The sequence below is a fragment of the Branchiostoma lanceolatum genome, chromosome 9 (genome assembly GCF_035083965.1).
Source record: "Branchiostoma lanceolatum isolate klBraLanc5 chromosome 9, klBraLanc5.hap2, whole genome shotgun sequence".
Taxonomy (NCBI): domain Eukaryota; kingdom Metazoa; phylum Chordata; class Leptocardii; order Amphioxiformes; family Branchiostomatidae; genus Branchiostoma; species Branchiostoma lanceolatum.
The window spans coordinates 3,618,099-3,633,563 of NC_089730.1; the positions used below are offsets into that span (position 1 = coordinate 3,618,099).

At 42.7% G+C, this 15,465-nt stretch overlaps 2 protein-coding genes across 2 annotated transcripts in view; both read right to left on the bottom strand.

Moving 5' to 3' along the window:
- LOC136441410 (zinc finger protein 436-like) overlaps positions 1-15,465 on the bottom strand; it is a 410,847-nt gene that overhangs the window by 344,770 nt on the left and 50,612 nt on the right. The gene's annotated exons all lie outside the window — the stretch shown is intronic.
- LOC136442000 (uncharacterized) lies at positions 8,265-10,151 on the bottom strand. Its single transcript, XM_066438589.1, has 3 exons — positions 9,863-10,151; positions 8,826-8,989; positions 8,265-8,451 (listed from the first exon to the last, which is right to left on the bottom strand). The coding sequence occupies exons 1-3, from the start codon at positions 10,149-10,151 to the stop codon at positions 8,335-8,337; spliced, it is 570 nt and encodes a 189-aa protein (XP_066294686.1). The 3' UTR covers positions 8,265-8,334.

Here is a 15,465-nt window from a genome sequence, read left to right on the forward strand (position 1 = left end):
AGCATATTCCTGTGTTAATCATCACTTAAGTGATGTACATGCCAAACACAACTGAAATGAGACGAAGCATGGTACGTGCAAAGTAAGCTACAAGGCTTACATAGACTCTCCAGGCATACCGGCTGGTTTCCTAAGACGGCATTGGTCTCGCCTAAGATGGGAGGCATTGCTAACAAGGGGCCAGTTTCACCGCTATTGCCTAACACCTGAAAGACGTCAGACATGGCATGTCAAATTGTTGGGGCTTCTTCTCGCCCCTGGCCATACTTCATATGAAGGGTGTCTTGAAAAATAGAGAACGAAGCATGGTACGTGCAAAGTAAGCTACAAGGCTTACATAGACTCTCCAGGCATACCGGCTGGTTTCCTAAGACGGCATTGGTCTCGCCTAAGATGGGAGGCATTGCTAACAAGGGGCCAGTTTCACCGCTATTGCCTAACACCTGAAAGACGTCAGACATGGCATGTCAAATTGTTGGGGCTTCTTCTCGCCCCTGGCCATACTTCATATGACGGGTGTCTTGAAAAATAGAGAACGAAGCATGGTACGTGCAAAGTAAGCTACAAGGCTTACATAGACTCTCCAGGCATACCGGCTGGTTTCCTAAGACGGCATTGGTCTCGCCTAAGATGGGAGGCATTGCTAACAAGGGGCCAGTTTCACCGCTATTGCCTAACACCTGAAAGACGTCAGACATGGCATGTCAAATTGTTGGGGCTTCTTCTCGCCCCTGGCCATACTTCATATGACGGGTGTCTTGAAAAATAGAGAGCGAAGCATGGTACGTGCAAAGTAAGCTACAAGGCTTACATAGACTCTCCAGGCATACCGGCTGGTTTCCTAAGACGGCATTGGTCTCGCCTAAGATGGGAGGCATTGCTAACAAGGGGCCAGTTTCACCGCTATTGCCTAACACCTGAAAGACGTCAGACATGGCATGTCAAATTGTTGGGGCTTCTTCTCGCCCCTGGCCATACTTCATATGACGGGTGTCTTGAAAAGTAGAGAGCCAAGCATGGTACGTGCAAAGTAAGCTACAAGGCTTACATAGACTCTCCAGGCATACCGGCTGGTTTCCTAAGACGGTATTGGTCTCGCCTAAGATGGGAGGCATTGCTAACAAGGGACCAGTTTCACCGCTATTGCCTAACACCTGAAAGACGTCAGACATGGCATGTCAAATTGTTGGGGCTTCTTCTCGCCCCTGGCCATACTTCATATGACGGGTGTCTTGAAAAATAGAGAGCCAAGCATGGTACGTGCAAAGTAAGCTACAAGGCTTACATAGACTCTCCAGGCATACCGGCTGGTTTCCTAAGACGGTATTGGTCTCGCCTAAGATGGGAGGCATTGCTAACAAGGGACCAGTTTCACCGCTATTGCCTGACACCTGAAAGACGTCAGACATTTCATGTTCATGAGATAAAGTTTAATTGTCAGGACTTCTTCTTGCCCCCTATCCATACGACAGACGGAAGTATAAAACTACCATCATTTGCTGCTAAGGTACATGTATTCTAATTTTTTGTCAACAAAATTTGCATGATTTATACCTATCAATATCTCTCTCTTTTTCAGCTGTATATGCTTGTTGCTTGAAAATACTATCATGGTACGTGGGGAATCAATGAAATTTCATCATTGATTTTACAGATTAGCTTCTAATTTGAACAATTAGCATATTCCTGTGTTAATCATCACTTAAGTGATGTACATGCCAAACACAACTGAAATGAGACGAAGCATGGTACGTGCAAAGTAAGCTACAAGGCTTACATAGACTCTCCAGGCATACCGGCTGGTTTCCTAAGACGGCATTGGTCTCGCCTAAGATGGGAGGCATTGCTAACAAGGGGCCAGTTTCACCGCTATTGCCTAACACCTGAAAGACGTCAGACATGGCATGTCAAATTGTTGGGGCTTCTTCTCGCCCCTGGCCATACTTCATATGACGGGTGTCTTGAAAAATAGAGAACGAAGCATGGTACGTGCAAAGTAAGCTACAAGGCTTACATAGACTCTCCAGGCATACCGGCTGGTTTCCTAAGACGGCATTGGTCTCGCCTAAGATGGGAGGCATTGCTAACAAGGGGCCAGTTTCACCGCTATTGCCTAACACCTGAAAGACGTCAGACATGGCATGTCAAATTGTTGGGGCTTCTTCTCGCCCCTGGCCATACTTCATATGACGGGTGTCTTGAAAAATAGAGAGCGAAGCATGGTACGTGCAAAGTAAGCTACAAGGCTTACATAGACTCTCCAGGCATACCGGCTGGTTTCCTAAGACGGCATTGGTCTCGCCTAAGATGGGAGGCATTGCTAACAAGGGGCCAGTTTCACCGCTATTGCCTAACACCTGAAAGACGTCAGACATGGCATGTCAAATTGTTGGGGCTTCTTCTCGCCCCTGGCCATACTTCATATGACGGGTGTCTTGAAAAGTAGAGAGCCAAACATGGTACGTGCAAAGTAAGCTACAACGCTTACATAGACTCTCCAGGCATACCGGCTGGTTTCCTAAGACGGTATTGGTCTCGCCTAAGATGGGAGGCATTGCTAACAAGGGACCAGTTTCACCGCTATTGCCTAACACCTGAAAGACGTCAGACATGGCATGTCAAATTGTTGGGGCTTCTTCTCGCCCCTGGCCATACTTCATATGACGGGTGTCTTGAAAAATAGAGAGCCAAGCATGGTACGTGCAAAGTAAGCTACAAGGCTTACATAGACTCTCCAGGCATACCGGCTGGTTTCCTAAGACGGTATTGGTCTCGCCTAAGATGGGAGGCATTGCTAACAAGGGACCAGTTTCACCGCTATTGCCTGACACCTGAAAGACGTCAGACATTTCATGTTCATGAGATAAAGTTTAATTGTCAGGACTTCTTCTTGCCCCCTATCCATACGACGGACGGAAGTATAAAACTACCATCATTTGCTGCTAAGGTACATGTATTCTAATTTTTTGTCAACAAAATTTGCATGATTTATACCTATCAATATCTCTCTCTTTTTCAGCTGTATATGCTTGTTGCTTGAAAATACTATCATGGTACGTGGGGAATCAATGAAATTTCATCATTGATTTTACAGATTAGCTTCTAATTTGAACAATTAGCATATTCCTGTGTTAATCATCACTTAAGTGATGTACATGCCAAACACAACTGAAATGAGACGAAGCATGGTACGTGCAAAGTAAGCTACAAGGCTTACATAGACTCTCCAGGCATACCGGCTGGTTTCCTAAGACGGCATTGGTCTCGCCTAAGATGGGAGGCATTGCTAACAAGGGGCCAGTTTCACCGCTATTGCCTAACACCTGAAAGACGTCAGACATGGCATGTCAAATTGTTGGGGCTTCTTCTCGCCCCTGGCCATACTTCATATGACGGGTGTCTTGAAAAATAGAGAGCGAAGCATGGTACGTGCAAAGTAAGCTACAAGGCTTACATAGACTCTCCAGGCATACCGGCTGGTTTCCTAAGACGGCATTGGTCTCGCCTAAGATGGGAGGCATTGCTAACAAGGGGCCAGTTTCACCGCTATTGCCTAACACCTGAAAGACGTCAGACATGGCATGTCAAATTGTTGGGGCTTCTTCTCGCCCCTGGCCATACTTCATATGACGGGTGTCTTGAAAAGTAGAGAGCCAAGCATGGTACGTGCAAAGTAAGCTACAAGGCTTACATAGACTCTCCAGGCATACCGGCTGGTTTCCTAAGACGGTATTGGTCTCGCCTAAGATGGGAGGCATTGCTAACAAGGGACCAGTTTCACCGCTATTGCCTGACACCTGAAAGACGTCAGACATTTCATGTTCATGAGATAAAGTTTAATTGCCAGGACTTCTTCTTGCCCCCTATCCATACGACGGACGGAAGTATAAAACTACCATCATTTGCTGCTAAGGTACATGTATTCTAATTTTTTGTCAACAAAATTTGCATGATTTATACCTATCAATATCTCTCTCTTTTTCAGCTGTATATGCTTGTTGCTTGAAAATACTATCATGGTACGTGGGGAATCAATGAAATTTCATCATTGATTTTACAGATTAGCTTCTAATTTGAACAATTAGCATATTCCTGTGTTAATCATCACTTAAGTGATGTACATGCCAAACACAACTGAAATGAGACGAAGCATGGTACGTGCAAAGTAAGCTACAAGGCTTACATAGACTCTCCAGGCATACCGGCTGGTTTCCTAAGACGGCATTGGTCTCGCCTAAGATGGGAGGCATTGCTAACAAGGGGCCAGTTTCACCGCTATTGCCTAACACCTGAAAGACGTCAGACATGGCATGTCAAATTGTTGGGGCTTCTTCTCGCCCCTGGCCATACTTCATATGACGGGTGTCTTGAAAAATAGAGAGCGAAGCATGGTACGTGCAAAGTAAGCTACAAGGCTTACATAGACTCTCCAGGCATACCGGCTGGTTTCCTAAGACGGCATTGGTCTCGCCTAAGATGGGAGGCATTGCTAACAAGGGGCCAGTTTCACCGCTATTGCCTAACACCTGAAAGACGTCAGACATGGCATGTCAAATTGTTGGGGCTTCTTCTCGCCCCTGGCCATACTTCATATGACGGGTGTCTTGAAAAGTAGAGAGCCAAGCATGGTACGTGCAAAGTAAGCTACAAGGCTTACATAGACTCTCCAGGCATACCGGCTGGTTTCCTAAGACGGTATTGGTCTCGCCTAAGATGGGAGGCATTGCTAACAAGGGACCAGTTTCACCGCTATTGCCTGACACCTGAAAGACGTCAGACATTTCATGTTCATGAGATAAAGTTTAATTGTCAGGACTTCTTCTTGCCCCCTATCCATACGACAGACGGAAGTATAAAACTACCATCATTTGCTGCTAAGGTACATGTATTCTAATTTTTTGTCAACAAAATTTGCATGATTTATACCTATCAATATTCCTCTCTTTTTCAGCTGTATATGCTTGTTGCTTGAAAATACTATCATGGTACGTGGGGAATCAATGAAATTTCCTCATTGATTTTACAGATTAGCTTCTAATTTGAACAATTAGCATATTCCTGTGTTAATCATCACTTAAGTGATGTACATGCCAAACACAACTGAAATGAGACTTGTTTTGCGATGGCCCACTAGCACTGCAAGATGTATGTTGACCTATTGTCCTAAATTCCAAGACCGCTGCTTTTATGATAGTAAACGTTGCACAGTTCCAATTTTACCTAAGTAATTATGTAGAATAGGTTCTTATTTCCACAACATAGGTCCACATTATGTTAATCAACATCCAAGATACCTATGTATAAAAAAAATAATGAAAAGCCAGCAATCCCTTCTTGAGTTATCCTCTTCGAAAGTTTCCAACAAAAAGACCCACTGCAATTCCATACCAGCTGCTAGGGAGTTCAAGCTCACTCCTTGCTCCAAGAGCTATCTACCACATAAAAACCAGGACCCTATCATTTTGAAGTTCCGCTGCAGTACCGTAGGAAGTTGCTTGGAATCCCATTATCGAACTTAACTTTTGTTTATCAACACCTACCCTTCTATTGAATATATAATGAGGACATACACGTTCTGCTGCATTACTGTAAGATGCCGCGAGGAAGTCCATTATCAAGGTTAACCTTTGTCTAATACCAACATCTACCTAACTACAAAACATCCATCCACGGCTTGTTGGGTTATCCTGATTACATCGAACCCACATGCATCCACAGCCACGTCACCATGAAACAGTTCTGGTGGAGATTGTGATGCCCAACACCACATATTTCATATGTACAACCATACCTATTCTTGGTGTCGAAATACTATCCACACACTGACATACCTGTCACTGATGCTGAACACTACACCTGTCAGACATACAACCACACCTGTCCTCACTGTAAACCACACTTGTCAGACAGAAAACCACACCTGTCCTTGGTGCTAACCACTACATCTGTAAGACATGCAACCACACCTTACTTCAGTGCTGAACACCACACCTGTCAGACATACAACCACACCTGTCCTTGATGCTGACCACTACATCTGTCAGACATACAACCACACCTGACTTCAGTGCTGAACACCACACCTGTCAGACATACAACCACACCTGTCCTTGGTGCTGACCACTACATCTGTCAGACATACAACCACACCTGACTTCAGTGCTGAACACCACACCTGTCAGACATACAACCACACCTGTCCTTGGTGCTGATCACTACATCTGTCAGACATACAACCACACCTTACTTCAGTGATGAACACCACACCTGTCAGACATACAACCACACCTGTCCTTGATGCTGACCACTACATCTGTAAGACATACAACCACACCTGACTTCAGTGCTGAACACCACACCTGTCAGACATACAACCACACCTGTCCTTGATGCTGACCACTGCATCTGTCAGAGACACAACCACACCTGTCCTTGGTGCTGAACACCACACCCGTCAGACATGCAACTACACCTGTCCTTGGTGCTGACCACTACATCTGTCAGACATACAATCACACCTGTCCTTGGTGCTGAACACCACAAATGTCCGACATACAACCAAACTTGTCATTGGTGCTCAACACCACACCTGTCAAACATACAACCTCACCTGTCCTCGGCGCTCAAGTTGTTTAACATGAGTTTGTACACTAGCTGTATGTTTCACTATTTTTATTGCTTTATTTGTTCCTCACGTCATTGTGTTATTTGTAATCATTACTGTTGTTTTTATTGTTGTATACAAGAGAAGGGCCTCGTCAAGAAATCACTGATTGTAGCCAAATAGTCTTGAAAAATATGTGAATAAATAAGATAACAAACTTTCGTACTGTGTGTTTACGAGACACCCAGGTTCTAGTCGTAGGTTGTCATTCCAATGGCACAGGGTCAGATTCAGCTATCCACAGGGCGTGTCATTTCAATGACAAAGGGTCAGGTTCAGCTATCCATAGGGTGTGTCATTCCAGTGACACGGGGTCAGATTCAGCTATTCGTAGGGTGTATTATTCCAATGACACAGGGTCAGATTCAGCTATCCGTAGGGTGTGTCATTCCAATGACACAGGGTCAAATTCAGTTATCCATAGGGTGTGTCATTCCAGTGACACGGGGTCAGATTCAGCTATTCGTAGGGTGTATCATTTCAATAACACAGGGTCAGATTTAGCTACCCATAGGGTGTGTCATTTCAATGACACAGGGTCAGATTCAGCTATCCATATGGTGTGTCATTCCAGTGACACGGGGTCGGATTCAGCTATTCAAAGGGTGTATCATTCCAATGACACAGGGTCAGATTCAGTTATCAGTAGGGTGTATCATTCCAATGACACAGGGTCAAATTCAGTTACCTATAGGGTGTGTCATTCCAATGACATAGGGTCAGATTCAGCTACCCGTAGGGTGTGCCATTCAAATGACACAGGGTCAAATTCAGCTACCTGTAGAGTGTGTCATTCCAATGACACAGGGTTAGATTCAGCTATCCGTAGGTCATGTCATTCCAATGACACAGGATCAGATTCAGCTCACGAAAGATCATCAACCCATACAATATATGCAATCTTGATTGTAAAATTAATGAGATTATTTCATAATACATCCTTCATAAAAGTTAACATCATTTGGCGAAGGCATGGGGTCATGGAACTCTAGTTCCATCTACGGTTGGTGTTGATGCAGACCCAGTCGTGTCGGTGGGCATCATTAGTGGCGTCTTTGTACCCTCTGTGGTTGTCAGCGGTGTAGGTCCCGCGCCTAGTGTAGAACCTACATAGGAAAATAGGATATGTGATAATCGATGCTCTTTGGAAGGAACCAAGAATGTATTTTTTTGCTGCCAGAAAGTATCATTCACTGTAATTCGATGACTGTTTAAAGATTAAAAGTGGAACCACAGGAGTGGTGTAGCAGATACAATGCTAAAAGTGGAACCCGGGACTGGTGTAGCAGATACAATGCTAAAAGTGGAGCCCGGGATTGGTGTAGCAGATACAATGCTAAAAGATAAATTCGGCCTACTGTCTAGAACAGTAGATACAAAAACAGATAGTTCCACGGCATTACCAGTAGAAACTGCTAAGAAGCCTAATGTTGACCTTAACCTTCGTCTTTCCAAGACTTCCCCACAAATCTAATATCATCATACTCGCAATCCATAGCTAAGTTATGCTTACCGAAGTATGCAGAAACACAAAGACAAGCAAGCAAACAGACAGACACACACACACACACTATTTCAAGGTGATGCCCGCATGCCTGAACAAGGTATATGATAAGATATATGAAATAAAATAAATCGTCTGTTGATTAAGCACTGAAAGGCTTTAAGTCTCATTTACCCAAAGTCTTCTCCTCGGCAAGACGTTGCTCGAAGATGGCAGTTCGATTTCCTTCGATGTCCAGGCTGCGTTTCAAGTCGTCCACAGTCCGAGATAGTTGCGAGATTTCCTGAAAAATGTCAGAATGCAGAAACGACTAAAAAACGATGTCATATATCATGTTAATAAGATCTATTCAACGATATTATTATTTGCCATGAGTGTTATTTTCCAAGTTTTGATTAATAAATGGGTTTCAAGCATATTTTGTAAATTGCATGAGTTTGCTTCTGACAGTGCTGTTAATTGATTTGTGTAATATTTTTTATTTTGATTACAACGCATGTGCCATGCGTGTCTGTATATGTTCTTTTGTTTTGAAAATAGAATAAAAAGAACGTGAAAAAAGAAGAAAAAAACGTTTTATCCAATGTAGTGTTAGAGCGCAAAGTTGAATAATGAGAGATAAAACGATGAATAGAAGAAAGAAAAAATTGGGCCTACCTCTGTATGCTTGTGTTGCTGCGCATTGATAAACATCATGAGAACGAGAACCACTGTAGCCTGCGTCACAATTACTGCAAGGGTTCCGGCCATGCAACGGACGTGATTGCGGATGACGTCACAGGCAACATGGCGGCTGGTAGCGCTACCCTGATATGCGTTGTCTGCAAAAACATTTTGTTAGAAGGTTACTTTTATTTATTATTTGAGAGATGACAAAGGTGAACTAATTAGTTGCAGGACATACGGAAAACTGCACAAAGAGGGGAGAGAGAGAGAAAGAGAGGGACGGAAGACGACGGAAAGACAGATTGATATAGACAATCCAAAAAAAGAATACTTTTTTGGTGAAGTATAAACAACCGAATCTATGATTAGATATCAAGTAAAATCATTTAAGCAACCCCTAACATCTAGTTTTAAGTTACAAAAGCGCGTGATAAAAAAAGCTGATCAAATGTTGTTTACTTCAAGCTACCATAATGCTTATTCATTGTTATTCAGTCTCACAACAACACACGGTCTCCTGAATGAAATGCAAAACACGGCTAGATTCATTGGGCCATCTTATCCAATGTAATTGAAGCCGGTAGTTTCAAGATTGACTGAGCTATGGGAGGGAGTGAGTGAGTAAGTGAGTTTCAAGATGATTTGAATTTTGAATGGAAAATGTCAACACAAAAATGTACCACATCCATAGTGCGTTGTTTTTCCATAAAAACGATGAATATGTAATGATGTTACGTCACGGCCATAATAGAAATAGAAACAGCCTCAGAAATACATAATTTTTGAAGAAGAGGCCAGCTATATGTAAATAAAGACAAGTCGTCTTTAGACGACAAATTAATGCCAAGCTGTTTGATTTCTTTAAAGTTGCTTTAATCTCAGCGGTTTTACAATTGTAATCTATTTGTGCACTCTTCCATGTAATATATTGCACAATTCGGCCTATAGGCTGTGATCTTTTACGAACGAAACAACCAATCAATCAATCAATCAATAAATAAATTATAGATTTTAGCGACGCCTCGTACCTTCAGGATCTATCACCCCAGCTGCAGGGCCAATATTCGCCTCTAGCGTTGCTTGCTGTAGCCGAGACCCCGGTGAAGGCGGCGAGATGTTCTCTGGGTTTAAGGTGTAGTACACTCTCTCTTCGTACGTGTCTGAAGACGTTCCTTCTTCTTCACGCTTCTTAGGAGTGTCGTTTCCATGGTAGACACGCCCGCTCTGATGGACAGGAGGAGGTAGGGACGGAGGCACGCTGGTTTGTTCGTTGAGGACCTCGCGTTGGGGTGGGACAGGCTGTGCTTGCTCGTACATTTTCACTGTACTAGTAGCAACTAACAGGTTCAACGTACGTCTAAACACTCGCCTTAACCTTTAGCACACTGAAGTAGCCGCTTGACACCCAAGTTTCTATTGGCTACAGAAAAGGCAGCAGGGAGAAGGTTAAGGATACATGAATATGGTAAATAATAGCACGATTGGTCTGAAGGAGCAAGGGCATTTTTGCCCATATATGGAGTGGAAATCGTGGCGCATGATCATGACGTCTTGCGAATAGCATATTGTTTTTCTGCCCGGGCAGACCAATTTTGGACAAAACAAATCCAACTAAGCTGGTAGTAGCTACAAACATCAAACTAGAGTTTCACGACCCCATATCTTTGTCGACATGTTTTTCTCCATAACCATGCCCGAATGATACCCCGTTTTGCACAATGTGTCCAATGATGTTTATTTCTACCTAAATGCACATATATTCAGCCCCATTGGTAACCACTAAGCTAGTTTAAAGTCGTCATTAATGATGAAGGTAAGATTGTTATCTGCACAAGATCCATAGCAGTTTCTAATTTAACCGCTAGGACACACAGAATCCGGCGATTTACTTGCAATGGATAGTTCAGGACCTGACTGGTCACCAAATATCATAACAGTCCATTCTTATCTTTTCTGCGTTATGAATATGCCGTTCAATTGAAATAACACAAAGCAATGAAGAAACGCAATTCTGTTGAAGACGCGCTGATTGTAAAGCAACAACACCAGACAGAGATGTTGTTAATGTAACCCACTTTTCACACAATGATACAAAGAACATAGGAAAGTGACTTTGTTTACGGAATCCGGTTGAAAATACCATCGCTGAACCTATTAAAAATTTCCCAGTACCTGATAAAAGAGTCTGTGAACCATACATTTCAAAATAATTATCTTCGAAGATTAACATTTTATATGTGTCTTACGTATGCGAATACCTTGGCATCCGGTCGTCTCATACTGCTTTCAGTGCAAGTATGCTCATGCAAAAGAATTAGATGTTTATCAATCCAGTGTTAGCTTTCTATAGAGCTACTCATCCACTATTTTCTAAACGAATAACGAACAGTACAATGTCCTTTCCTATCGGTACAATGAACAGTGGCCCACAGCTTAACGCACTGCCTGGCCTGACGGGTAACTATTCACACCAGTGGCATGCAAGTCAGGCGAGTTAAAACCTTCTGGATTCGTTCTTTTGAGGGTGATTTACTGCTGAACTACGTGCACTACTTCGTGGACAAATCTTGTGCCCAAGTGCGAACTCACAAAGGCGTTGACGTAACGTAGCTCCTTGATTGACACTCGATTCAGGACGTACCAATGATGGCGCTCGGTTTTTACTTGGTTATGGTGGCTGTGTCTCTACGACCGAGCCTGTGTTTTCTCACTGAAGAAGAGATACTGCGGAGGGTTGAGACAAACGTGAACAGTCCACCTGTGCGTAATACACGCCTGACGCAGCATCTCATCACACGTTACCAGGTATGTTTTAAACATAAAGTACACGAGTCTAATTTGCAAAAAAATGGTGAGGTTTGGAATTGTTCTCGAGGAACCCTCGTAACCCCGTGGTGGCGTCGTGTTGCGTGGCAACTAGAACCTTCGGCTGTCAAACAAGGGGACCCGAGTTCGATCCCGGCTTGCCTCCAGACATGTCTGGAGATGAGCCCGGACGTTTTGCCCTTGGGAGAGGCACTTCCTCACATCACTCAGGTGTAAGTGAATACCTAGCTTTGGCTAGGGAAGTCCCTCGGATAGGACGTTGAATGGAGGTCCCATGTTTTAGCACGTTAAAGAACCCACCACACCTTTCGAAAAAGAGTAGGGTCATGCCCCGGTGTGCTATGGTTCAAATCTCACAGTCTGGTCTGGGTTGACATCATGAAAAGGTGAAAGTATCCTGTTATGCCGACGTCAATCCTTCCACAAATGTGGTAAATCTGAATAAAATAAATAAATAAATAATGCAAAGTCAAGCATTCTGAAAAACCATAAGGGTATCATCCCCCCCCCCCCAACTCCTCCATTGGGAGTGTTAGTTTCATAGACCACCATATGAGATTATATATCTTCATTTTACTCTTCTTTTAAAGGTCAGTCATCTCCTGCAGTGCTCACAGTTCTGCTATCTCACCAAAGGCTGTCAGTCCTACAACTACTACGAAGATGAAGGCATTTGCGAGCTGAATGATCAGACTTATGTCCAAGGACTTTCCGACTTTTCCTTCAAGACAGGACAGGATCCAGGATGGGAGTACTGCGACCGCTATTCGTTCTACATGATAAGGGTAAATATGTTTTATACACAAACATTCTAAAATAAATATGAATCAATACTGACTTTTTTTAATTTGAGTTGCATGTGTGATAGTTGTGCGCTGATTAGTTAAACATAGAGAGAACGCTAGCAACCCAAAAAACACCCCTCCCAATGAAATTGTATGGCTACCCTGCGACGTCATAAAGTCAAGATGGTGGCCACCTCACATGCCAACGGAACCAACAAAGGTTTTGCTACGCAAACCTGTAATTTAACACAATGATGGTTTACGCTACAGTTTCGCTGTAAGTTTTGACCAAGTGAAGCAGCAGAAGAAAAGTTACGATAGTTACTGAATTTTCAACATATTAAAACAGCAAGCTAAATTTATCGTTGGGTAACATAAATTCGCCATTTTTCCGATAATGGTTGACTGAAATCAATCTAGCAGAACAATAAACCATCCTTTTTTTCTATTATTCTGTCAGTATCATGTACTATCTTTGCACTAATCATATATATGGTAGATTTTGTCTCTAGTCGTGCTGACACCATAATATTTCAACTTGAAACTACCGTCCGCCGCACGCACAATGACGGTGTTGTCGGACAGGTGTGAACATTATTTCGTGAGAGAAGATTCGTCTTGAATATCTTACCGCTAATTATATTTTATACAGCAGCTATTCGTTCCATCCTTGGCTTGAGGAGAGTGCTATGGATATAGACGTGTCCAAGTAAAACAAATACACGAAAAAACGGCCGTACCGCACACATCGGGCCTTCGGTAACATCCCGTTTGTTGAGTCAGTAGAACGTCACTCAAAGTCGATCCCCACCGTCATGGCAACGTGTACATTATTCATGGGAAGTTAGCTGGATGCCGTAGCAATGGTTATACTACTATGTCCATGTGTTCCTTGTTGTGTTAGGAGCAAACTTTGAGGAAAATATCGTCTTCAGTCCACTATCACAAGCAACATTTAGACAAAAAAGTGTTCCTGCTTGACGACAGGATTCTGGATAATAATATGGCGGCGGGAAAATACACGTGCCGTAGGTTGTAGCAACAAATTAAAGAGGAGTTTTGATGATTGATCACACTTAGAATCCAGTTGCAGGTTAGCAAAAGAGATTGTAATAAGTTGTCTTGTAAATTATTGTGTTTAGCAGGCAGGAGATGTGACATTTGTCTTATAAACCAGCGAACAACCTTGCAGAGTGATTCTCCCACGAAGCCCCCAGACTCTGTCAATAAGGGACGGAGAGTTTTTGACGTCGGCAACTTCTAATGCATGGTTATCGAAGCTTTTTAGCCAGTGTTCTGAATACGTTAGTCTATCCGGTTCGCATTGCTGGCGTCATAACTGATTTTGCATCTAGCACATATCCCTAAAATACACCGTTTCTAAAAATCGCGAATTTAAGTACCCCGCGAATTTATGTTACCCAACGTTACCTATACATAATATATATGTATAAAGAACTCGAAAGAACGTCTCATTCAATGAAAGATTCAAGACAAAGCAAATATTTTCATTATCTAATCCTGGACATCATACGTCTATTTATCTAAACATTGCCATACATTGTACCCGATACAATTGTCGCGCAATAAAGTTCTTCTTTTTCTTTAATGTTCGCCTCATCTTTTGATTTTCATCCCGTATGTTTATCAAGGCATGGTGGTACGAATGTTCCACGCAGAACCCGTGTCAGAACGGTGGAGTGTGCACCCGTAAGGTCCTGAAGGGTTAGGAGGTAGAGCGACCGCCGTGTGCCCAGCCGTTATGCGTCTGTCCCATAGGGTACTCCGACCGTCACTGCAGCAGTAAGTTTCCTAGTTTCCTATGTCCACACACACATCCTTTGAATTCGGTAAAAATGTTCATCTCCGTTGAAAAGTACAGTTAAACCTGGTCTAATCAACCATTCATAGGACTGGAGAAAATGGTTGGTGAGAAAACTTTTTTTTTTTTGCTTCCTTTGAACAAATACATTGGTAAATTTCCAAACGTCTGCATATCGTTTTACCTTGTGAAAGGTTAAGGTTCATGATACATTCCTAAGAGAGTCTTTCTTGACATTTTTTTACGATACCTGTGTGAAGATTTCCCTTAGCTTCGTATGTTCATTCTTACTTATTACTAAACAACAGCCCAAGACTGCCAGGAAGGAAATGGGGTGTCTTATAGAGGAAAGGTATCCTTGTCGACTACAGGCAAGATTTGCCAACACTGGGACAGTCAGACACCTCATGGACACGAATACACGACTGATAATTATCCGTCATCCGGACTGGAGCGGAACTACTGCCGGACTAGCGACTTTACTGGACTTTGGTGTTACACCACGGATCCTGACACGAGATGGGAGTTTTGTGACGTGCCCGTCTGTGGTGAGGGATGATTATCTACTAGGTTAGAATGACAGAAAAAGGTTTATTTGCACCTTTACACAGAAGTCGCAAAGGAACTGCTTGGTTTACATGTAACGTAACTTATAAAACACTGTTTATAACTTTCTACGTCACCGATTAAGAATGTGAATACTATCTGCAATGTCCGACTCTTAAGACAATCAACCAATCACTCAACCAATCAGTAAATCAATCAATCAATCAATCAAGTTGTTTATTTTGTATTACGTTAACATTCATCGACGTAACACATCGAAGAAAATTTAGCATAAGAGCAAAATATTTTTCCTCGCTGCGCATAATTCACCTCCGATTCCTTGTATTTGCACAGCATGATAACAACGTCTGTTTGACAGCAGTTTGTGATTACAGTTTTGATAATAAATGTGTATCATTGAGTGTTGAGTTCTGGAATGTTTATGGAACTTTCATTAAAAAATCACTTTCAAATTAACAGGTGTCATGTGATATATTTTTTTAACAAAGCCATTGCAAATAACGTTTTTTTCTGGAACTAAAAGACAATATCATCGACCCTTTAAGTTAGTTTGTGACTAAAGAAATTAGAACCTTGTATTTGGAACACAAATTAACGAAAGTAGCATAGTAGCGCATCTCCGCCTCATATG

Coding starts and splice junctions, on each gene's coding strand:
- LOC136442000 (XM_066438589.1), bottom strand. CDS start 10,151: ATGTACGAGCAAGCACAGCCTGTCCCACCCCAACGCGAGGTCCTCAAC. Junction 8,990..9,862: donor TGGGGTGATAGATCCTGAAG/GTACGAGGCGTC, acceptor ATGTTTTTGCAG/ACAACGCATATCAGGGTAGC. Junction 8,452..8,825: donor AGCAACACAAGCATACAGAG/GTAGGCCCAATT, acceptor GACATTTTTCAG/GAAATCTCGCAACTATCTCG.